We start from the raw sequence: 23,884 nt of genomic DNA on the forward strand, positions 1-23,884 counted from the left end.
TTTCTTTTCGCGAAAAATGAAAGAATAGAAAAGAAGAAAAAAAATCGTTTCGAAAGCAACTGCTTTGTTAGCGTTTCTACTGCCACTTGATCGTACCACATCTGATGATCTTAATGCAAAATAGCGGGTTGTATTGTTATACTCCTAGATGGTGTAACTGGAGAAACGTGGGTACCTGTTGTGTCCTCAACCTTAGCTGAGCTTTCTTGAGAAAAAAAACCACCCGGCTGTCTTCAACACTGCTGCCGTCAGCTTAAAACAAAAATCAACTCCAATGATTATTTACCCCTTGATGATTTTTGTCGGCTAAGTCGTCGTTAAGTTTGAGGCCGAGGTGCACGTCTACTACTTTGACTTTTGTTATTTTAGTGCATCGGTAAAGATTGAAGTTACAATCGTTGTTGCTCTTCTAAACGGATGAGTTAAAAACAACGCTGGAAGAGATATACTGAGTCACGAAGTTTGCCAACCAGCGCCGTACAGTTGAGACATACTATGCCAAGTTCATACGTGACAGTCAGTGGGTCGGTAAAGTTAAAAAAAAGAAAAGAACAAAGTACCATATTGACATGTGTGCCAGATGGTGCATCGGGGCAACGTTGAAGAATATATTCTGTATATGTATATATGCTTAATTGTTGCCTTCCGCAGCTTGCGAGTTAACGCCGACGGTTCAAGAGGCTGAGCAGAGACATGATATTGGCACTACCAGTGCCAGCACCAGCGCCTTTACCAACTTTACCTAGATTCTCCATCAAGCCCAAAAGCGCATTTCCTAAATTAGCTCCACCCATTCCAGCGCCAGGGCTACCCGGTGGACTCGGAGCTCCACTGCCGCCGCCGAGGCCCATGCCCATGCTGCTAGAAGGGCTTTGGGGACGGCGGAACGGGTTTGGGAAACTCATGCTGTTGCTGCTTCCCGTGTTGTTGTCCGTTTGGGTTCCGGCGCCTGGTTGACGGCTGTGGTTGACATGAGGTCCCAGGGCTCCTCCTTCTCCTTCTCCTCCTTCTCCTCCTCCTCTTCCTCCTCCTCTTCCTCCTCCTCTTCCTCCTCCTCCTCTTCCTCCTCTACCTCCTTCTCCTCCTCCTCTTCCTCCTCCTCCTTCACCTTCTCCTCCTCCTCCTCGATTGCCTCCCCAACCTCCTCCCGCTCCTTTTCCTCCCCAGCGTTGTCCGGGCCCTCCCTGTTTGCCTCCCTCTGCTGGCTGTGTCTCCCCCGCTTTCCATTGGCCACCGCTACCTTTGCCTGGCCCCCCTCCCTGTTTCTGCTCCTTTTCCATGTTTCGCCAGCCGCCCCATCTGCCTCCTGCCGGTTTCTGGTTTGACGTTGTTGGGTTTTTTTTGCCAAATATGCTGCCCATAACTTGGCCGATCATGGCATTTCCCGTGGAAGAAGACGAAGGCGGCTTGCCAGGCGTCGGTCCCATCCCTCTTCCACCACCGTTGTTACCCATAAAACCTTCAGACTCTGCAGACGGAAGTGGACGAGGTCTTCTGTCAGGCACCCCAGCGGACATTTGAGCGGGGATCCTGCCGTCTGTCGGGGATGAAGGCAGCAGGTGGGGCAGGGGAAACTCCTTGTTTGGTCCGCGAGACCTGTGATGTGAAGGACCTCGGTGGTGTTTGTGGTGATGAGATGGATCCCAATGCTTGTGAGAACCTCTTGTCTCTATGATAGCCATCACTCTGAAGGCGAACTTCTTGACGAAGGCGGTCCGGTTCTTCCAGTGACAGGTGGAGTTGTCCACGTCTGGCGGGGGCAGGTCCTGCATCAGGACGTAGGTTTCGTTGATGAGCTGCAGCATCGCCTCCGTCCTGTTCCTTCGCCCGTCTACGACAGAGTCAATGCCAAGGTCACCTTCGTCCATTTCCCCCTCGCCGTCCTCTTTCACCGTGTTCTTGTCCATCCCGAACACGCGGCTGTCGTGGTCTTCATCCATGGAGTTGAAACTTTCCGAAACTTCAGTGGTGGATTCGTAGCTTTCAGGCTCTTCGGTACTGTAGTCGTAGCTTTCAGGCTCTTCGGTACTGTAGTCGTAGCTTTCAGGCTCTTCGGTACTGTAGTCGTCGTTTTCAGGCTCTTCGGTACTGTAGTCATAGTCTTCGGGATAATCAGTGCTGTACTCGTCGAGGTCTTCGCCGGCGGGGATGGCCCAACCGTCATCATCAAATTCGTCGCCCGTACTGGGTTCCAGATCGTCATGGTGAAAGCTTGGGTACGTCTTGAGATCGGGTTCCAAACGAGCCATCTGGAAGGCAAGAGGAAATTATGATTATGTATTATTGTGTAAGGAAGTTTTCTTGTCTTTTACTTTCTTTCTTTTTACACATACTCAAGTTTTGACGATATGCTTTCTGATAGACCAGGAATGAAAACGGTGGTGGTGGTGGTGGTGATGGTGGTGAGTGTACGTGTGTGTGTGTGTGTGTGTGTGTGTGTGTGTGTGTATGTGTGTGTGTGTGTGTGTTTGTGCGTGTGTGTGTCCCACGGTGTGTATATGTGTGTGTGTGTCTGTGTGTCTGTGTGTGTGAGTGTTCGTGAGCGTGTGTGTGTGTGTCTGTGTGTGTGTGTTAGTGCGTGCATTTTTTTTTGTATGAGCTAAATTAAGGCGTACGAACGGAATCGGGAGGTGGTTTTTTTGGGGGAAAAACCGGTACAGTACTAAAGCAACGGATTTCTATGAACTTCTGTTCAAGCAAAAGGTCTTAACAGGCAATATTTTGGGTGCTCATGTGCAAATCAGGGGTCAGTTTTGATTACAGAGCGAGAAAAACAAGAACATGTTGAAACATCGTGCTTTGTTGCCACGTTTGGCCCGCGTGTGTAATAATGAGGTCGACCAGCGCCTTAGTAATTAATGTACACATAGCCCAAACAATTTGTTACCTTATTCTTGCAATATCGCGAAAGTGCGCTGCAAACACGACTAACTGCAACGTGCTTGTTTCGACCCAGTGCTATAGCCGGAATCAGTTGTCACACCGACTACATTTTCTATTGACCATGCTGCAATTTAAAAAAAACAAAAAAAAACAAGTCGCGTAAGGCGAAAATACAACATTTAGTCAAGCTGTCGAACTCATAGAATGAAACTGAACGCAATGCAATTTTTCAGCAAGACCGTATACTCGTAGCATCGTCAGTCCACCGCTCGTGGCAAAGGCAGTGAAATTGACAAGAAGAGCGGGGTAGTAGTTGCGCTGAGAAGGATAGCACGCTTTTCTGTACCTCTCTTCGTTTTAACTTTCTGAGCGTTTTTTTAATCCAAACATATCATATCTATATGTTTTTGGAATCAGGAACCGACAAGGAACACGATGAAATTGTTTTTAATTGATTTCGAAAATTTAATTTTGATCATAATTTTTATATTTCTAATTTTCAGAGCTTGTCCAAATATAACATATTTATATGTTTTTGGAATCAGAAAATGATGAAGAATAAGATGAACGTAAATTTGGATCATTATATAAAAAAAATATTTTTTTTACAATTTTCAGATCTTCAATGACCAAAGTGTGTGTGTGTGTGTGTGTGTGTGTGTGTGTGTGTGTGTGTGTGTGTGTGTGTGTGTGTGTGTCTGTGTGTGTGTGTGTGTCTGTGTGTGTGTCTGTGCGTGTGTGTGTGTAGAGCGATTTAGACCAAACTACTGGACCGATCTTTATGAAATTTTACATGAGAGTTCCTGGAAATGATATCCCCGGACATTTTTTTCTTTTCGATAAATACCTTTGATGACGTCATATCCGGCTTTTTTTTTTATAAAAGTTGAGGCGGCACTGTCACAGTCACACCCTCATTTTTCAATCAAATTGATTGAAATTTTGGCCAAGCAATCTTCGACGAAGGCCGGACTTCGGTATTGCATTAATGCAATACCGAAGTCCGGCCTTCGTCGAAGATTGCTTGGCCAAAATTTCAATCAATTTGATTGAAAAATGAGGGTGTGACTGCGACAGTGCCGCCTCAACTTTTATAAAAAAAAAAAAGCCGGATATGACGTCATCAAAGGTATTTATCGAAAAGAAAAAAATGTCCGGGGATATCATTCCCAGGAACTCTCATGTAACATTTCATAAAGATCGGTCCAGTAGTTTGGTCTAAATCGCTCTACACACACACACGCACAGACACACACACACACACACACACACACACACACACACACACACACACACAACATACACACACACACACACATACACCACGACCCTCGTCTCGATTCCCCCTCTATGTTAAAACATTTAGTCAAAACTTGACTAAATGTAAAAAAGAACACAAGAACATTGACTCACCGACGTTGCGCACACCACACTGAGACAGCCAAAGATGACCGCCAGCTGAAGACTCCCCATGGTTGAGTCCAGTCCTGCTTGCTGTCCACGAGACTAATGCCACTGGTCAGCAGTGGTGGTCTTCTTGAATGACAAAGAAGAAGACTCAGTCGAGACAGTTCGACTGTGAGTTCTGGGGTATGGCTTCTTGCGTTCGGTTTAAATACCGTGACAGGGTGGCTAATTATGGGGCAGAGTATTGACTCGGACTCACGTGAGTGTGTGTCTGGTGTGTGTGCCTGTGTGTGTGTGGGGGTGTGTGTGGGGGTGTGTGTGTGTGGGGGGGAGGGGTGGGGTGGGAGGGGGGTGTGCCTGTGTGTGTGTGTGTGTGTGTGTAAGAGAGAAAGAGCAAATTACTTTGTCAAAAGTTAACTCGTGACAGTTATTGTCTTGCATGCTTTAATTGATGCCATGTGACCTCCCTGTCTCGTTGTCTCTACCCCCCCCCCCCCCCCGGCTTTCACACACACACACACACACACACACACACACCTCCATAGTTCGTGGCTGTACCCCCCGCTCACCCCGCCCCACCCCACCCCACCCCTCCAACAACCAGGTCATTCTCGGGCAATTAAACTCCCCCTCCCTTCCCCCACCCCTTCCAGGTACACAGAACGCTAGTTTTCGAATTTAACACAGCATCTCCCAAATCCACCCCTTGCTGTTTATACATCAGACAAAGTATAGCCTGCATGTTCTTAAAAGTGGACTGGGAACCAATCATTAACTTCTCGTGATGTCTGCTGATCTTGTAAAAAGCTTCTAAATAACAGTGCAGGATCAGTTAATTGCTGTTCTCCCATTGCATTTTAGATTTTGGCAGACAAAAAATACAATGTCTTGTGTGTCGTTGTGTAGAAGTGACTGTCAGCAAGAGAATATAGGGTTACTCGTGTAGACTGCAGTGAACCATGGACTATTATTACACATTGTTTGCTGACAATGAAACAATACTTTTGTTCTCACGAAAAACACGTACCGTATTTATGACCTTAGTAAAAACATTTGTATCTCGTTCACTGGGGGACATTCTTTGAGCCGATCGAGTGCAAAGCGCAAGTAAAGACAAGCTGTGAACATTCTGACACAATGCTGTTACTCATTTTGAGCGCTATTATTGTATGAAAACATGGAAGCATTCATGGGCGGCCTAATGCCCGAGTTTCTTTTGAAGATTTGACAAGACAGAAATCAGGGGTAAAGTAAACCATAAGATACGAAAGTCACAGTTTTCAGTTGCATCATGCTGCTTTGTTTCTTGACCAATACTCTCAAATATACATCTGTAAAGCCGAGCGGTAGTAGCTTCACGGAAATATTAACTGTCTTTGTTTAAGATGTTACCGTGCATGCGGTTTTAAAGGACATTTGTCAGTTGACAAATAAAGGAAAGTGCAGAGTCTTAGGAACACAGCGGTACCAAAATCAAGAGTACTGGTCAAGAAACAAAGACGCACACAGCAATTGAAAACTCTGACTTTCGTACGTATTAGTTTACTGGACCTTCCCTGTCGTTTCTCCTGTGTTTGTTTTTACATTTAGTCAAGTTATGACTAAATGTTTTAACATAGAGGGGGGAATCGAGACGAGGGTCGTGGTGTATGTGTGTGTGTGTGTGTGTGTGTGTGTGCGTGCGTGCGTGTAGAGCGATTCAGACCAAACTACTGGACCGATCTTTATGAAATTTGACATGACAGTTCCTGGGTATGATATCCCCATACGCTTTTTTCATTTTTTTGATAAATGTCTTTGATGACGTCATATCCGGCTTTTCGTGAAAGTTGAGGCGGCACTGTCACGCCCTCATTTTTTAACCAAATTGGTTGAAATTTTGGTCAAGTAATGTTCGACAAAGCCCGGACTTCGGCATTGCATTTCAGCTTGGTGGCTTAAAATTTAATTAATGACTTTGGTCATTAAAAATCGGAAAATTGTAAAAAAAAAATTTTTTTTATAAAACTATCCAAATTTACGTTCATCTTATTCTCCATCATTTGCTGATTCCAAAAACATATAAATATGTTATATTTTAATTAAAAACAAGCTCTGAAAATTAAATATATAAAAATTATTATCAAAATTAAATTTTCGAAATCAATTTAAAAACACTTTCCTCTTATTCCTTGTCGGTTCCTGATTCCAAAAACATATAGATATGATATGTTTGGATTGAAAACACGCTCAGAAAGTTAAAACGAAGAGAGGTACAGAAAAGCGTGCTATCCTTCTTAGCGCAACTACTACCCCGCTCTTCTTGTCAATTTCACTGCCTTTGCCATGAGCGGTGGACTGACGATGCTACGAGTATACGGTCTTGCTGCGTTGCATTGCGTTCAGTTTCATTCTGTGAGTTCGACAGCTACTTGACTAAATGTTGTATTTTCGCCTTACGCGACTTGTTTACATTTAGTCAAGTTTTGACTGAATGTTTTAACATAGAGGGGGAATCGAGACGAAGGTCGTGGTGTATGTGTGTCTGTGTGTGTGTGTACGTGTGTGTGTGTGTGAAGAGCGATTCAGAGTAAACTACAAGACCGATCTTCATGAAACTTTACATGAGAGTTCATGGGGATGATATCCCCAGACTTGTTTTCATTTTTTCGATAGATGTCTTTGATGAAGATCGGTCTTGTACTAACCCCATAATGCCAGACGCCAGGCGGAGCAGCCACTAGATTGCCAATTTTAAAGTCTTTGGTATGATCCGGCCTGGGTTCTAACCCACGACCTCCCGATCACGGGGCGGACGCCTTACCACTAGCCCAACCGTGTATGTGCGTATGAGTGTGTGTTTTGTGTGTATGAGATTTGTGTGAGTCAATGTGTGAGTGTGTGTGTGTGTGTGTGTGTGCGTGTGTCTGCGGGTGTGTGCGTGCGTACATGCGTGCCTATGTACATGTGTGTGTGTGTGTGTCTGTTTGTATGGGTGTGTGTCTGTTTGTATAAGAGAGAAAAAGAGAGAGAGAGAGAGAGAGAGAGAGAGAGAGAGAGAGAGAGAGGTCGGAAGTCGGAAATTTTATTTGTTAGGCCTCCGGCCCATAACAAGAGAGAGAGAGAGAGAGAGAGAGAGAGAGAGAGAGAGAGAGAGAGAGAGAGAGAGAGAGAGAGAGAGTGGGTGGGTGGGTGTGTGTTAGTACGTGTGCGTAAGTGTATGTGTGTGTATGTGTGTTTGTTTATATGTGCGTATGGGGGCCCGGTGTGTTTTGTGTGTATGAAGTGTGTGTGAGAGAGTGAGCGAGTGCGTGTGAGTGAGTGTGTATGTGTGTACGTGTGTAACTTGGGGTATGTGTGTGTGTGTGGGTGTGTGTGTGTGTGTGTGTTTGAGAGAGAGAGAGAGAGAGAGAGAGAGAGAGAGAGAGAGAGAGAGAGAGAGAGAGAGAGAGAGAGAGAGAGAGAGAGAGAGAGAGAGAGAGAGGTTTGTCTTTCGCTGGGGTATGCAGTGCCTTGGCGTTGCACATCTACTTAATTGTTTAGACTTGATGCTGACTAAAATCGCTTGAAAGTTGGGAGAGGCTTGGTAGAAAGTCTGCCGTATGAACAGCACTTTAAACGACCACTTTTGGTCAGTCTGGCCCTCCAGGTGGTCGCTGAAGGCTTTCTTTCTTTCTTTCTTTATTTGGTGTTTAACGTCGTTTTCAACCGTTCAAGGTTATATCGCGACGGGTCGCTGAAGGCATGCTGATTGGACTGTACTTTGATCGACCAGTCTTGGCCAGGCACTTTGATACAAACTCCTGTGGCAATACTGAATGATCTTGTACATTCTTGCCAAGACATGGTGCGCACTGCATGCATGACATGTACTCAAAGTGAATGCTTCGTGATGACATTGTGGCGACTGGCTGTTTAGTGCAGTAATATATAGCTACTGATCACAACAGTACAATAAAGTAAATTAAAAAAGGTTGACTAAAGATTGTTAACTTAATACGCAAAGTGAAACAATCACCCATCTTCGACTTTAATATTCTAAGTCTTGAAAGTAAACACTGGCAAACAAAGCATGCACATTGACAAACTGTAATCAGAAAGAAAAATAAATAAATACACCTGAAGTACATGTACGTAAACATTCCTTTTATTCATCAAAAACAATCCTCTGAATACCTTTTCTGTACTGTTTTATATGCGACAAATATCTATTTTGTTCGTGTTTTTTGCCTGTACATAAATGTCTTTTAAATCCAACGTTCTGTATATCAGCCTATTTTCCTTTACAACTGTTGGTTTGGGAACCTTGGCCATGCATGCATCTCTGTGACTGTGTGTTGAAATCCTCTTGCAGAAACCCCCTTGAATGATCAGTATTATACATTGTACCTTGTTAACAACCATGTGACAGTGAGCGACCTTGTTAACAACCATGTGACAGTGAGCGACCTTGTTCCTTTCATTCTCCCTTCCACTGTGGGAATATCATGGTATTTCCTCCTCTGCACAGAGAGGGGTCGGGGAAATCTGTGCACTATTGTGACACTTGGTGAAGTAAGCGAATGCGTTCATGTGTGTGTGTGTGTGCATGTGTGCTAAATTATACTGTTCTCAGGCTGTGTGTACATGTATGTTTAAAAGCAGAAGACAGCAATCAAATAATTATAATTATGTTTGTTTATTTGTTGCTTAACGTCCAGCCGACTACGCAGAGCCATATCAGGACGAGGAAGGGGGGGATGAAGGGGGCCACTTGTCAAGCGATTCCTGTTTACAAATGCACTAACCCATTACTTGTGTCCCAGCAGGCTTTAGTAAAACTAAATTAATACCTACTGGAAGATTACCAGTTTCCAGTATGTTAAAATAGGCTTAACCTATCTACTGCTGGACTTACATCAGAACACTAACAGATTAAACTATACATGAATCGCGAGACAAGCGGCAAGAGAAGAGATTTTTGGAAAAAATACAGGTGAATGAGCAAGAAGGCAGAAAAAAGAAAAGAATTCATGAAGAAAAAGAGAGCATGACAGGAAAGAGGAACCAAAATGTAAGGCTTCTTTTTAAGCCTACTGTCTATATGATACTTACCGAGACAGTACTATTCTTGCACATTATCTATTATAGGCCGAAAAAATTGGACAAAACGCTGAGTGGGTACAATTATCTCCCATAACCATGCGCCACCGTGGATCCCAAGCACTGTCCGAGTGCTTCCCCCTTACAGGATGTAGGTGGCGCGTCCTCTTTCTTTATGAGCTGCAGACCCTCAAAAAGCCCATAACATATCAAGAGGGGAGGCGGGAGGGAAACTCTAATAGTACTGTCTCGGTAAGTATCATATAGACAGTAGGCTTAAAAAGAAGCCTTACAGTCAATATAACACTTACCTCGACAGTACTATTCTTGCACAGAATACCAGAGTGGTGTGAGGGTGATATGTAGAGTATTAAACTCCTTAATCAAAATCACTTAAATCCAAGGATTAAGATACCCAGGCAATTTTCGAACAGTACTACCGTAAAAGAAAATATACCCAAGAAACATACCTTAGACTGACGTGACCATGCTAGCAACCACTGCTGTGTGGTGAACTCAATGTCAAAGTCCAGGCCACTCAAAGCTTGAATACCACTGAGTCTACGGCAAGTGGCTAAAGCGATGAGGAACAATTAGTCTTAAAAATCAGCAACTTGATACTGATGCCTGCCAGGGGTTCAAACTCATTGCTACGCAGGAGTTTGAGGACCAGAAAGACATCCCCCTTGGGAAATGAAACCAGAGGTTTAGACACCGCTGCATTGCTAATACCCGAAAGGACATTAGCGATGAGGGAGGACCTGATCAAGTGTTCAGTTCTGCGACCAGTAGCGGCCGCAATCGTGGAAGCGATGGCAGATCTGTATCCAAGAAGAGTCTTAGAAGAAAGACTCTTCTTTTGATACACTTCCACCAGGAAGTTGGCCAAGTCCTGTGTTGAGGGATAAAGCGGCTTTATCCCCTTGGACAAGGCGAAGGTGGCCCAAGCTCTCCAGCGTAAGTCGTAGAGCTGATTAGTTGATCGCCTCTTAGCGTTCAAGGAAAACTCTACTGAACTCTTGTGCAATCCTAGTGCAAGCAGTTTGGAGCGCACAAGAGCCATGCGGTCAAGCACAGACTCTCTGGACGTGGATGAGGGAGGCATGATCGAGGCTGGAGCAGACCTCCCCCGTCCAGATCCAGAGGTAGAGGGTCTACGTGGGTGAGACCGCGAAGATCTGGAAACCACGGAGCTGTTGGCCAGTAAGGCGCGACCAAAATCAGTCTTGGTCGTTCCTGCAGATATTTTGCCAGCACCCTCGGAATCAGAGATGTCGGGGGATAGGCGTAAGCATCGAGGAGCCTCCACAAGAGAGTGAATGCGTCCAAGTGGAACGCATTCATGTCTCGAAAGGGGCTGACGTACCTGGGAAGCCGAGCGCTGAATCGAGTTACGAACAGATCGATCAGAGGACGGTCCCACCTTGCCCACAGACGCTGTAGAACGTTGTGAGCGATGGTCCATTCTGTGGAGAGAACCTGATCGCCCCGACTGAGAATGTCGGCCAGGGCGTTCAGTTTCCCCGGAACGAACTGGACTGACATCCGGACCTGATTGGTCTGGCACCAGAGCAGAATCTCCTCCGCCAACAGGGAGAGGGACCGAGAATTGGTGCCCCCCTGGTGGCGAAGGTAAGCTAAGCATGTGGTGTTGTTGTCCCCGTTGAAAATCAGAGGGGCCAAGGACAGGCCGAATGGGAGGGCCCGAAACTCGAACACCGTGCCCTCCCAAACGAACCGGAGCAGATGTCGGTACCCCGGGGCCACCAGGATGTGGAAGTAAGCATCCTGGAGGTCCCAGACATGGCCCAATCGTTTGGCCGGATGGCCAACCGGACCGACGAAGGGGTTTCCATCTTGAACTTGCACCTGTGAAGGTACAAGTTCAAGGTGGAGAGGTCCAACACCGGCCTGAACCGGCCGTCCTTTTTGGGGACGGTGAACAGGCGGGAGCAGAACCCCAGAGAAGGCTGAGAAAGGGGGTAGACCGCCTTCTTCTCGACCAACGAGTTCACCTCGTCCTGAAGAGCCTGCCATCTGGCAGGCTCTCGAGGAGGGGGGAACGTCCAAGGTAGAGCGGACAATGGAGGTTGTGACGACAGCGGTAGAGAAAACCCCGACCACACCACCCTCAAGAAAAACTGGTTGGAGACCAGTCTGCCCCACATGCCGCGGGCCCGAAAAAAGGGAACCGCCGGACGAAAGAGGGGCAACTTGAGGGGGCGTCAACGTAGGGCCGGGACTCACTGAAAATTCTGCTGGCGGGCAGGCGCAGGCTTGCGACCACCCCCCCTGGTGGTGCTGCTTCCCCTTACCTGTCTGAGCACCCTTCGTCTTGCTTGGGAACGCAACAGGCGCCTAAGAGGAGGAAGAAGGAGGCAGTGAAACTGGCTTCTTCTTCTTCTTCTGAGGCTGGGAGCTGGAGGTGACTGTAGCACTTCTCTTACTCCCCGCCGCCGTCGCCGAAGCAGCGAGGCCAACCATCAGAGAATCAGTGTTCCTCTGGCGTGTGGACTCCACCACAGAACGAACAGTGTCCGGATGAAAGAGGGAAGAAGGCTGAGGAAACGTGTTCCTCAGACTCTTCCTCATATCCGGAGGCACTATAGAAGTAGGCAGAAAATGATCACGGAACAGGGCCAATAAAGTGGACCCGTGTTCCAATGGCCAATTCTGCCGCAGACGTCACGCACGATCGCACGGCATGCAAAGCCCGATCCACTCGAACCGTGTCAAGGACCCGAGTGGAATCGGACTCTGCCCGATTGGGAGGGTCCAACAGTGTGGACAGCGTGCTCATCCATGTCAAGGCCTGTGATTGGGCCTCGACTGTGGACGAAACGGTGGCCTCAAGATTGTGGAACGAAGCAGAGCTCAGTTCCACCTTCTTGACCGAAGGCACCTCCCCAACGAACACATCACCGTCAGCCCCACCCTAAACACTCGAAGTCTGGAAAGGGAGAGTTCGAGAGTCAAAGGGAAAAGGGAGGGACGAAACAGATTGGACACGAGGAAACAGTGGAGGTGCGCCTCCCAAAGGAAAGCATGGCACTGAACCCGCGTCCTCCCGAGGAACATAGGTCGCGTTTGCACGTGAATCTGTACTCCTCAGGCGATGTGCTGCCGCTTCCACCGTGGCACTTAGACTAGGGTGGAACGCGAATTGCCGGCGGCCGGATCGTTCATAAAACGAGCCGCCGGCAGACGCGGCGTGAGCCTCCCGCGCCCGGGCCGAAGCGGACTCAAAGGACGAGAGGGCGTCTCAGGGAAGGACGTCCTGAAACTGTTCAAACGTCCTTCTAGCTGTGCGAGGACGAGCCTCCTGCCTCTCGTCCTCAGACCCCGGGTCCACATCCTGTGTGTCAACACTAGACGACAGACGCTTAAGAGAGGCATCCGTGACGTCAAGACGCCGCGTGATGTCTGTCATGTACTGTTGGAAAGTACGAAGCATAGCTTCGGAAGTTCCATCAGAAACCGGCAAGGGTAGAGGTTCAGTGTTAACCTCAGGGCGACCCTGATCCTCCTCCCTATCGTCCTCCGACTCACTCTCCTCTTCACTTCCCGACAACTCCTCAAAAGCAGGAGTGTAGGGAGCTTGAGGGGGAAGAGCCGAAAGCGATGAAGCAGGCTGTGAAGAAACGCCCACAGAAGCAAGAGGCCGCGAAGACCCCTGCCCCAAAGACGAAACGTCTCCAGCAGCCGAAGGGGGAGAAAAACAACAACCCTGCGACTGTTGGGTCAGCCCAGCCAACGAACCCCCGCCATTTATAGACTGAACAGGAACCCATGGGGTCTGATCAGAAAAGAAATGGTCCGGTCCGGTCGGGGGTGCCGATCCGGTCCGGTAGGGTGGTCCGGTCCGGTGCCGTACCATCCGGAGGTCCCGTTCAGCACCGAACCATCGTACCCAACGAAGTGTTCGGGTGGTTAGGTCCGGACGTGGACATACCGTACCATCCGGACCCGTAGGTCCGGTGGTCCGGTATGGTCCGGTTCGGTGCCAGACCATCCAGACCAACAGAGGTGGTCGGGTGGTCCCGCACCGGACCATCCGGACCCGTAGGTCCGGTACCATCCGGAGGTCCTGTTCGGCACCGAACCATCCGTACGCACAGAAGTGTTCGGGTGGTTCGGTCCGGGCGTGGACGTACGTACCGTACCATCCGGACCCGTAGGTCCGGTTCGGTGCCAGACCATCCGGACCAACAGAGGTGGTCGGGTGGTCCGGACCGGTCCGGTAGGGTGGTCCGGTGTTCCGGTCCGGTGTTCCGGTCCGGTCCCGTACCATCCGGAGGTCCCGTTCGGTACCGAACCACCCGTAAGTCCGGTATGGTCCGGTTCGGTGCCAGACCATCCGGACCAACAGAGGTGGTCCGGTCCGGTCCCGCACCATCCGGAGGTCCCGTTCGGCACCGAACCACCCGTACCCACAGAAGTGTTCGGGTGGCTCGGTCCGGACGTGGACATACCGTACCATCCGGACCCGTAGGTCCGGTTCGGTGCCAGACCATCCGGACCAACAGAGGTGGTCGGGTGGTCCGGACCGATCCGGTAGGGTGGTCCGGTGTTCCGGTCCTGTCCCATACCATCCGGAGGTCCCGTACGGCACCGAACCATCCGTACCCACTGAAGTGTTCGGTCCGGACGTGGACCTACCGTACCATCCGGACCCGTAGGTCCGGTGGTCCGGTATGGTCCGGTTCGGTGACAGACCATCCGGACCAACAGAGGTGGTCGGGTGGTCCGGTACCGGACCATCCGAACCCGTAGATTCGGTCCGGTCCCGTACCATCCGGAGGTCCCGTTCGGTACCGAACCATCCGTACCCACAGAAGTGTTCGGGTGGCTCGGTCCGGACGTGGACATACCGTACCATCCGGACCCGTAGGTCCGGCATGGTCCGGTTCGGTGCCAGACCACCCGGACCAACAGAGGTGGTCGAGTGGTCCGGTCCCGACCGGACCACTGGTCCGGTACCGTACCCTCCGGACCCGTAGGTCCGGTGTGTTCCGGTTCGGTGCCAGACCACCCAGACCAACAGAGGTGGTCGGGTGGTCCGGTCCCGACCGAAACACTGGTCCCGTACCGTACCATCCGGACCCGTAGGTCCGGGGGGTCCGGCAAGGGCCAGAGGTACTGTCCCGCACCGGACCCTAAGGTCCGGTACGGTCCCGTACCATGGGTCCCGTCCGGACCAAACCCGGAGGTCAAGTCCAGTCGGGACCCGTGGGTCCGGTTCGATCCCGACCCGTAAGCCTGGAACGTTCCGGACCCTTGGTCCGGACCATCCGTCACCCGAACACCAGACGCTAAGGAATGGCGTGGGGTCAAGACGGTCCGGTCGGAGGTGTCGGTCTGAGCAACAGAAACAATGTTCCCGTCGCCCTGACCATTCGACAGAAGTACCACGTTCTGTCGAACACCTCCACGTCCAGTAACTAGTCGGCCGGAGCGTTTCAAGAGGGACAGCCACCAGTCACACGGACGTCAGAGGGAACCGTAGTAGCAGTGGTCGTAGGCACGAAGCCTGAAACCCCTGCCCCCACAGGACCGCCCTGAACGGGGTCAATTCGCATCCCAACCCCAGCGGGGAGGGAATTCAGAGACCCCGTCATCTCCTCCGATCTCCCCCCCCAGGAGGCCGAAACTACTGTCAAAACAGCAGCAGACGACCCAGCGAGGGAGTTCAGAGGAGGACCCGTGTCCCTCCTGGCTTCCACAGCGGTGGAAACCGAGGAGGGCACAGGAGAGGCACCGGAAAAAGAAAGATTTTAATGCCAACTGCACCCGGTGTTCCCAGGCGGTCACCCATCCAAGTACTAACCGGGCCCGACGTTGCTTAACTTCGGTGGTCGGACGAGAACCGGTGTTTTCAACGTGGTATGGCCGTTGGCTGTCAAAACCTGAGTCTCTCCAGTAGCCCCTAGATCGGATTCACCAACCCCCAAAGAGGGTTGGGAATCGACCTGCCCCCGGATTCGAGCCAGGGGGGAGAAGGAAACCTTCCCCCCAGGCTCGAAACCGGGAGGAGCTGAAGCCTGAGACTGAGGGCCGGACAACGGCGTCGAAGGGGGGGAAGCCTGTTCCACTGAAGGAGAAGGAGAAAGAAGCTTTTTCTTTCCCCTCGAACTTCCCCGAACCTTCGACGGCGCAGCCCCGCCCGAAGTCCCAGGCTCAAGCCCAGCCTGTTTGAGCAAGCTCGCATTGAGCTTGCTCAAACAGGCTTTCTCCGCCCTCCCTCGCCGCAAACGCAAAGCGTTTGGGGAGGGAGAGTCGGAGCGCCGAAAGATCCCCTTCTCCGTGCGTAAAACATGACGCTGGGCGCCCGGAGAAGGGTTGCCCCCGGCAGACTCTGGTTCCGTAGAACCAGAGCCCAAAACAGGACGAGACATCCTACCTCGCCCTGTACGTACCCTTAAAGACCGAGAATTAACAAAATTCAAAGAAAATTTAGGTCAATACTCAAGTGAATGCGGCGAAACGAGAAGCAGACGACCGGTCACCACGAAGTAGGACGGGAGGCACGCCGAGTCCGCCACACAAAAACGGAGGCACAAGTTGAAGGAAACACAACGTAGCCTCAAGCCAGAAGTGGAATAACACACAATAATCCAACAGGTGATAGTCCACACAGAAAAGGAGCCTCTTAGTCCAAAATAATCCGGGAGCGTAGCAGAAACACAGCCGGTCTGACACGCGCGAAAAAAGAAAGAGGACGCGCCACCTACATCCTGTAAGGGGGAAGCACTCGGACAGTGCTTGGGATCCACGGTGGCGCATGGTTATGGGAGATAATTGTACCCACTCAGCGTTTTGTCCAATTTTTTCGGCCTATAATAGATAATGTGCAAGAATAGTACTGTCGAGGTAAGTGTTATATTGACATCTACCTAACAGCAAACTAGAAAGCTCCTGCGGTTCCAAAAACAGGAGGGGCCTTTAATTTCATAACCGCAGTGCCCCACTGCGGGATTATAATTATGTTAATTACTGCTCAGGTTTCAAGTGTAGCGCTATGACAACAAATAAGAATGGTGAGAGCAGAGGGTCTGTATACTGCTCTCACACTCACACACAGATTAACATGCTTACCCTCACTGAAATATGTGTACACACTCACACACACACACACAGATTAACATGCTTACCCTCACTGAAATATGTGTACACACTCACACACACACAAACTCACCTATTTGCTTGCGCACACACACAACCACACCTACACATGCGTACAAACATCAACACAGAGTGGTTAAAGAAATGATCTTATTACTTAACAATACATCCAGTAAGCCTCATAAAAGAAGCAAATGTGGTCGAATAGATCATTCATCTATTCAAGGTACTAAAAACTCAACAACTAACCTTTAAAGAAAAATTACCTGTGCGACTGATTACTCAGGTAAATCAAAAACAAATTTGTTATCATCAGACTGTGCACAAAAGTCACTTCTTTGCCAAATTTACAATTGAGACATTTAGAGAAGGTTGTGTTAACTGAAATTTGATCATGCCAAAAATATCCTGACAAAAATACATGTGAAAACTGACTTTCATTCTTTTGCAATATCTTCTGCAAGCACAGAATATGCCATCAAGCTGATATAAGTAACTAACTGCACAAATAGCTGCTCAGCGAAAGTTGTGTTGCGCGTGACAAACTCTTGAAAAACATGAAACTGGAGGATGACTTTCCTTCTGCAGAAAGTCCACATCAAGTTTAGTTACACTTCTTTTGATCCCGAGATTGAGAAAATCAGCATTAACACTTTGTACCCCACCAATGTTAACCAAGTTTCTTTTAGCCCAGACCAGCTGTGCTGCAGCAGGTCACTCAGAATTGTAGTAACGGTGTAGCAACTGTGTATCAACACGCTGGAATGCAGGCGTTAGATCGACGTTACAGGAAGCGACTGAAGCAGAATGAGGATATGTGCCGAATGAGAGCAGATGCAATGTAGTGACTGTGTGTACGGGTATATGATTATATCCGTACCTGGTCAGATATGAGTGGGTATGGATATTTCCATACCTGGGAGACAATGAGTTAAAACATAATGATATTCACCAAAATGTATACTTTCAATGTCAGTTGTGACACCAACATGAACACATTACTTCTGTCAATGTCTCTATTCTCACTCACAGTTACACAGTACAAATACATCTCCTGTGCACTTTCTGCATCAAAGTCCGTTTCAGTATCTTACGAAACCTGTCATACTAGGTCATACTTGCACACTTTAAACGCATCTCCTTCACAATTCTTTCATCAATTTCAGTCTCAACATTCAATATCTCGTCAAACTTGCAATTCGTGGTCATGGTAAGACATGGCATCTTCTCAACAATTAATACATCGGAAATCAAAATCAAGCACCATGCAAAATTTACATTTCTTGAGTTATACATGTAATCACTCAGTACAAATGCAACGTCTCGAACATTCACAGATCATGATCAGCTGTCAGCTCCTCCTTCTGAATCTTGTGACAAAGGTGGAGAAATCTTACCTTCCCTAAAGCTGCTATTCAAATCCCAATCTCTAATAACATGTCGTATACGCTTATGTCACACTTTCTTTCTTTCTTTATTTGGTGTTTAACGTCGTTTTCAACCACGAAGGTTATATAGCGACGGGGAAAGGGGGGAGATGGGATAGAGCCACTTGTCAATTGTTTCTTGTTCACAAAAGCACTAATCAAAAATTTGCTCCAGGGGCTTGCAACGTAGTACAATTTATTACCTTACTGGGAGAATGCAAGTTTCCAGTACAAAGGACTTAACATTTCTTACATACTGCTTGACTAAAATCTTTACAAAAATTGACTATATTCTATACAAGAAACACTTAACAAGGGTAAAAAGAGAAACAGAATCCGTTAGTCGCCTCTTACGACATGCTGGGGAGCATCGGGTAAATTTTTCCCCCTAACCCGCGGGGGGTGCTAATATGTCACACGCATTCCTTCTTTGCCACTACTAAATCAAACGTGTGCAAGATTGTATGTTACACGCTTTGATGCCGAAATCAATTATTTTGATTATGCATTTATTTCTGAAAATTGTTACCTTCACATACATTCAGTCACTACCTTAAACACTTATGTTTTCAGTATTCATTTCAAGTGATCACGAACGTAGAAAAATGGGTATCAAAGTGTTGTTACATTTTGTTGTGCATTCTGAATAGAGTGCCAACAGGCCTTGGTCAGTCAATCACGTTTTATCTGTGTACTTCGTGTTTGACAGAAAAAGAATAACACCAACCCCGTTCTCCTGTATATAACTGAAAGCCACATTTTCTTCTTCATTCAATTTCTGTTTTCAAAAGCTTCGTCAACTTTCCACTTACACGACACGGTCCCTTTACCAAGCTTCAATTAAGAACCCTGAATACGAAAGGTCAAAACAAAACAATAGGTACTACTTTCACTATCGTCGTCTGCAACGAAAACCGAAAATGGCGAAACGCTTTGCTACGTACTCAGAGGACAAAATTTCAAAGAAAAGATCGAACCTTACACCTGTGACTAGGAAAAGTTGCATAGACAGTTCCGTGGGGATCTCACCACGTATCAATGTACATCCGATGCTCAGGACCTACAGATAGGTGACGCTTTGGCGATTGAGGCTTCGTCTTCAGCTCTAACACGCACGCAGTCAGGCAGGTCTAATCTGCACCAGCGGTGTTGGAAGGTTTTGATTTAGAAACACTCGAATGTTACTTCGACGAGATAAACGAACCAAAAGTCAAAAGTGTGCCCCAAATTCGGAAAATATTCTTTCAAAACGGCACTGTAAAAACCATCAACATCACTGTGAGAAAATAAACAATACAAACACAACCAGTTCCCCTGTGGAACATTTCGGGTGGACTTTCCCACGACCTGACCTACAAAAATCCTCCGTGTTCGTTCGCGCTTTGCATTCAATCTGTGTTAGTGCGCGTGTGTGTTTGTGTGTTTAGCTTTCGTTGGTATGTGCTGTTTGGTTCAAAATAAGTTTATCTTTTTTCATTGAAAGATTCAGAAACGTTGGTTGATACTTTGTTGAATGCATTCAACCAGAAAAGACACGAAACGCATTGAATCTATATTCTGCGCGCATGCGTGTGAAGGGTAGGCCCTATGTGTAAAAGGGCAATTGTGTTTTTCAGTCTTGTTTTGTGCCTGTTATTTCGTCCCCCAAAACTCATTTCTGTCTTTCTATGCCTATGCTGTGAGACATAATCGCTATTACGAGTTAGTCGTGTGACAGAGAGTTTTCTTGCACACTCTGCTGCTGTCTCACTTCGGCTACGCCGTCGTGAGACATCTACAGTCTCGTGTGCAAGAAAACTCTCTGTCACATGACTAACTCGTAATAGCGGGTAAAGTCTGTGTCTCACAAAACCGCTGTAGCAGAACCACACCCCCCCCCCCCCCCTGAAATGCCCCTTTGGGACCTTAGTTTTCGTGTGTTCTGTTTATAATGTCTAATTTAAACCTCGATTTTAAGACTCCCACACATGTAAGACCTAAGATGATCAGATTTTGTGGGGTCTTCAAACGGGGGTTCCACCTCTTCTTTCCACTCCTCCGTTCATGGGCTCAAACTCTCACATACATCACATGTGTGTCTTTTGCATGAGTGGCTTTTTACGTGTATTTCCGTTTTTACCCTGCCATTTAGGCAGCCAGACGCCGATTTTAGGATACTTGCTATGCTTTTTTGTGTGTTTCCATAATTACCCACCAAACTCTGGCATGGGTTACAGTATTTTTTCCGTGCACACTTGGTCTTGTGCTTGCGTGTAAACACGAAGGGGGATAAGGCACTAGCAGGTCGGCACATAAGTTGACCTGGGAGATCGGAAAAAACTCCACCATAAACCCACCTGGCGTGGCCGGCCAGGATTTGAACACTCAACCCTCCGCATGGGAGACCGGCATTCAGCACTAGACCATTGCGCCCGGCATTCAGCACTAGACCATTGCGCCCGGCATTCAGCACTAGACCATTGCGCCCGGCATTCAGCACTAGACCATTGCGCCCGGCAATCAGCACTAGACCATTGCGCCCGGCATTCAGCACTAGACCATTGCGCCCGGCATTCAGCACTTGACCATTGCGCCCGGCATTCAGCACTAGACCATTGCGCCCGGCATTCAGCACTAGACCATTGCGCCCGGCATTCAGCACTAGACCATTGCGCCCGGCATTCAGCACTAGACCATTGCGCCCGGCATTCAGCACTAGACCATTGCGCCCGGCAACAGCACTAGACCATTGCGCCCGTCAACTGCCACTGGAAACAAGTACCGTCTCTCTGCATTTTATAACATCAAAATGAATTCGTATGTCGCCCTTCAAACTCTTGCGACAGAATTGCCGAAACCTCGGCTTCCTTTCAGTGCAATTCCTCCACAAATTATACATCAAAATCAGTTGACAGCTCCTCCTCCATAATGTTGCGAACAAGGTCCTGACACAACAGCTTCTCTACCACCACTGTTAAGTCCTCCATCTCGGCTAACACTCAAGTGAAAACACTACAATTCCTCCACAAATCATAGATCAAGATCAGTTTGCCGCCCCTCCTTCCGAATCTTGCGTTGAAGGTGCAGAAACAGCAGCTTCGGTATCACTGGTGTTCATGTTCTCGCTCTCAGCCAATTCACTACTTGCACCCGCCGCCCCAGCGACTCCAGTTGAGTCCGCAACACTTGCATCGCCACTTCTTGTGGTTCCCCCTGGTGAAACTGAACTGTTATTGTCACCCTCTGGGCGGCTCTTCTCACCAGAGTCGTTACTGTTTTGGGATATTTTTTTTCCGTCTGCATCTGATTCCAGAAACGTCTCCCAGCCACGAAGTCGTTCTTCTCTTTCTGCATCCGTTTCGTTGACATCGTACTCGGTTTTGCCGTCGTAAGTCTCAGCGCTTATTCGCTTGGCAGCAAACCAGCGTCCGTTTAACGCCGCAATGCAAGCATCTGCCTCCTCGGGTGTCCGGAATGTGACGGAGATGACGCCTTCTGTGTGATGCTGAAATAAAAGAAAAAAAGATAGGATGGTGTGAAACTGAAAGGTTACAGGTTCTACTGCAGAGCATCTGGTTAGGCCAGTCACTGGTGAGGGGTGTGTCTGAAACATGTGGAAAGTTTGCCTCACTAAAAGCAAGAGTATTCACTCTTTCACAACCCAGACACACCCAGCAGAGCTTCACTTTCACAACCCAGACACACCCAGCAGAGCTTCACTTTCACAACCCAGACACACCCAGCAGAGCTTCACTTTCACAACCCAGACACACCCAGCAGAGCTTCACTTTCACAACCCAGACACACCCAGCAGAGCTTCACTTTCACAACCCAGACACACCCAGCAGAGCTTCACTTTCACAACCCAGACACACCCAGCAGAGCTTCACTTTCACAACCCAGACACACCCAGCAGAGCTTCACTTTCACAACCCAGACACACCCAGCAGAGCTTCACTTTCACAACCCAGACACACCCAGCAGAGCTTCATTTCCACAGTTCGTCTTTTGCACAGATTCTCGAACTGCATGTGTATATGTGTGCATATGTTATTACATGTGTGTGTTTGTCAGTGTAAGTACATACATTGTGTGCCCATGTGTAAAAGCCTGCATAAAAGTGTGTGTATCTATGTGTGTGTGTGTATGAGTGAGTGAGTGAGTGTGTGTGTGTGTGTGTGTGTGTGTGTGTGTGTGTGTGTGTGTGTGTGTGTGTGTGTGTGTAAGCATGCGGGAACATCAGCCAATGACAAAACTTCAGGAGATCCTGAGCAGTAACTCTTTCACAGAGCTAGGAGGACTTTGCATAACTTTTGTTCTGGCTATGTTCCTGCATTTGCTCAAAATATAAAATTTCAAAAGTAAATTTTCATTTAATTAATATACTTACCAACTCACATAGATAGCAATAACTTCGTTTGGTTGCTAAGACATTGAAGCACTCTTACATGGTAACATGGGGAGATAACTCTAAAACAAACCACCTGCCATATAAGGCATGATCCGTGGTAGTTATCTCCCCTACCGGTGCCCGCGCATGCGCATGCCGTATACCGGTAATACTCATTCCGTTCTGAAACCCATATCCCTTTATACAAATTGCGGGGATGGCTGGGAGGGAATTTGATATGTGAGTTGGTAAGTATATTAATTAAATGAAAATTTACTTTTGAAATTTTATATTAAATTACATATTCTTACGCAACTCACATAGATAGCAGATTGCTAATTTAGGTGGTGGGTAAATTTACTCACAATTAACATCTTGCCAGTATCTGGCCTGCCGCTAAAATAGCTAGCAGACCGAAAGTTCTGTACTTCCAGGAACCAGATACGTCCCGTAGGAAAACATAAACAAAGGCATCTTCTGATGTCTAGCAGATGTGTACTAAAATAGCGGGTACTTAAAATATCCCGCAGATAGAAACTCATGACTACGTTCTTGCACGTTCAATGAGCTGCATTCAAGACTTATGTAAGTCTCTAAGCCTTGAGAACAGGTAAAGAAGAGGCTCACACTCTGACTTCTAGAGTCCGAGCTGCCTGAAGAGGGAGGACTGACTGCCCACCCCCCCCTTTTCTTCCCACCACTGTAGGCATGCCTAATCAATGTGGCAGATCATCTAACTAAGGTTGACTTCACTAAGTCATTGCCTCTACAAGAGTTGATGAAAATAAACAAAAGCCTTTGTTCTGATGAACTAAACCGATCAGTGCGAGTTAGAAATATATTTAAAACTTGAAATGTTCAATAGGCTAATATGGCTCTAACAGAGCCAAACTATTGCACGTGGATTGAATTGTATTATCAAAGCTGGTTCCTCAGGTTTCTGATTATTTGCCAGAAATTTGAATCAAACCTAAGCGCTATAGATCAGTCTTTCTCCAAAGAGATGACTATAGCAAAACCAGATAGAAAATGCACCTATACTCCCGCTTCTCTCAGAAGCTACTAGAGTAAGAATGACTGCTTCTCGTGTTTAGATTAATAAGGCTAATTTTGTCAAGGATTAAACAATCCGATCTCAAAAGCTCGAAAACTAGGAGCAAATCCCAAGTCGGGACTGGAGATTTGTTTCCAGCCAACCAAAGGGAGGCTCCTTTAGTCACGATGGCTATAACGAGCCCAAGTGAAAAAATTGTTTGCAACCTAGCTGTTTCAGTGCAACTGATATCGCGTAACGTCTTAAAACAGAGACGTGGGGAAAATTCAGAAAGCCAGAATAAGTGGTTCGCCACCTGCAATGAACGGAGAGAAATGGAGTTCTTTCCGTTAATAATACGCCATTTGTTCCAAGCCAGTCAATGTGACATGGAAACTAAGCCGCTGAACCCTTATGGGATCTCTAGACCAAATCCAGAGTTGAGGCAGAAGCCCCTGAGCGTCTCAAAGATTCCCGTACGGTAGACACCCGTGTGGATCGAGTGTAAAAAACAGCGCCCTCTTGCCAGCTTTAAGGGCCTTAAGGGTTGGCAACCAATGAAAAATGGGCCCATAATGTGCG

At 47.7% G+C, this 23,884-nt stretch overlaps 2 protein-coding genes and 1 non-coding gene across 3 annotated transcripts in view; all 3 read right to left on the reverse strand.

Moving 5' to 3' along the window:
• Positions 1–4,478, reverse strand: part of LOC138961447 (uncharacterized) — a 4,496-nt gene extending 18 nt beyond the window's left edge. The window contains exons 1-2 of the mRNA XM_070333097.1: positions 4,297–4,478; positions 1–2,249 (exon numbers count right to left, since the gene is read on the reverse strand). The exon at positions 1–2,249 is cut by the window's left edge and continues 18 nt beyond it. Coding sequence (XP_070189198.1) covers positions 660–2,249; positions 4,297–4,356 — 1,650 coding nt within the window. The 5' untranslated portion in view covers positions 4,357–4,478 and the 3' untranslated portion in view covers positions 1–659. The remainder of the gene's footprint in view (positions 2,250–4,296) is intronic.
• A 10,651-nt stretch (positions 4,479–15,129) lies between these two features.
• LOC138963340 (5S ribosomal RNA) lies at positions 15,130–15,248 on the reverse strand. The gene has a single exon (XR_011454805.1). It is a non-coding gene; the product is annotated as a 5S ribosomal RNA (ribosomal RNA).
• A 1,358-nt stretch (positions 15,249–16,606) lies between these two features.
• The window catches only part of LOC138961448 (17S U2 SnRNP complex component HTATSF1-like), a 29,412-nt gene continuing 22,134 nt past the window's right edge, over positions 16,607–23,884 (reverse strand). Inside the window, exon 8 of the mRNA XM_070333098.1 lies at positions 16,607–21,384. Within this exon, the coding sequence (XP_070189199.1) occupies positions 20,923–21,384 (462 nt within the window). The 3' untranslated portion in view covers positions 16,607–20,922. The remainder of the gene's footprint in view (positions 21,385–23,884) is intronic.

Source organism: Littorina saxatilis, linkage group LG3 (assembly GCF_037325665.1).
Source record: "Littorina saxatilis isolate snail1 linkage group LG3, US_GU_Lsax_2.0, whole genome shotgun sequence".
NCBI lineage: Eukaryota > Metazoa > Mollusca > Gastropoda > Littorinimorpha > Littorinidae > Littorina > Littorina saxatilis.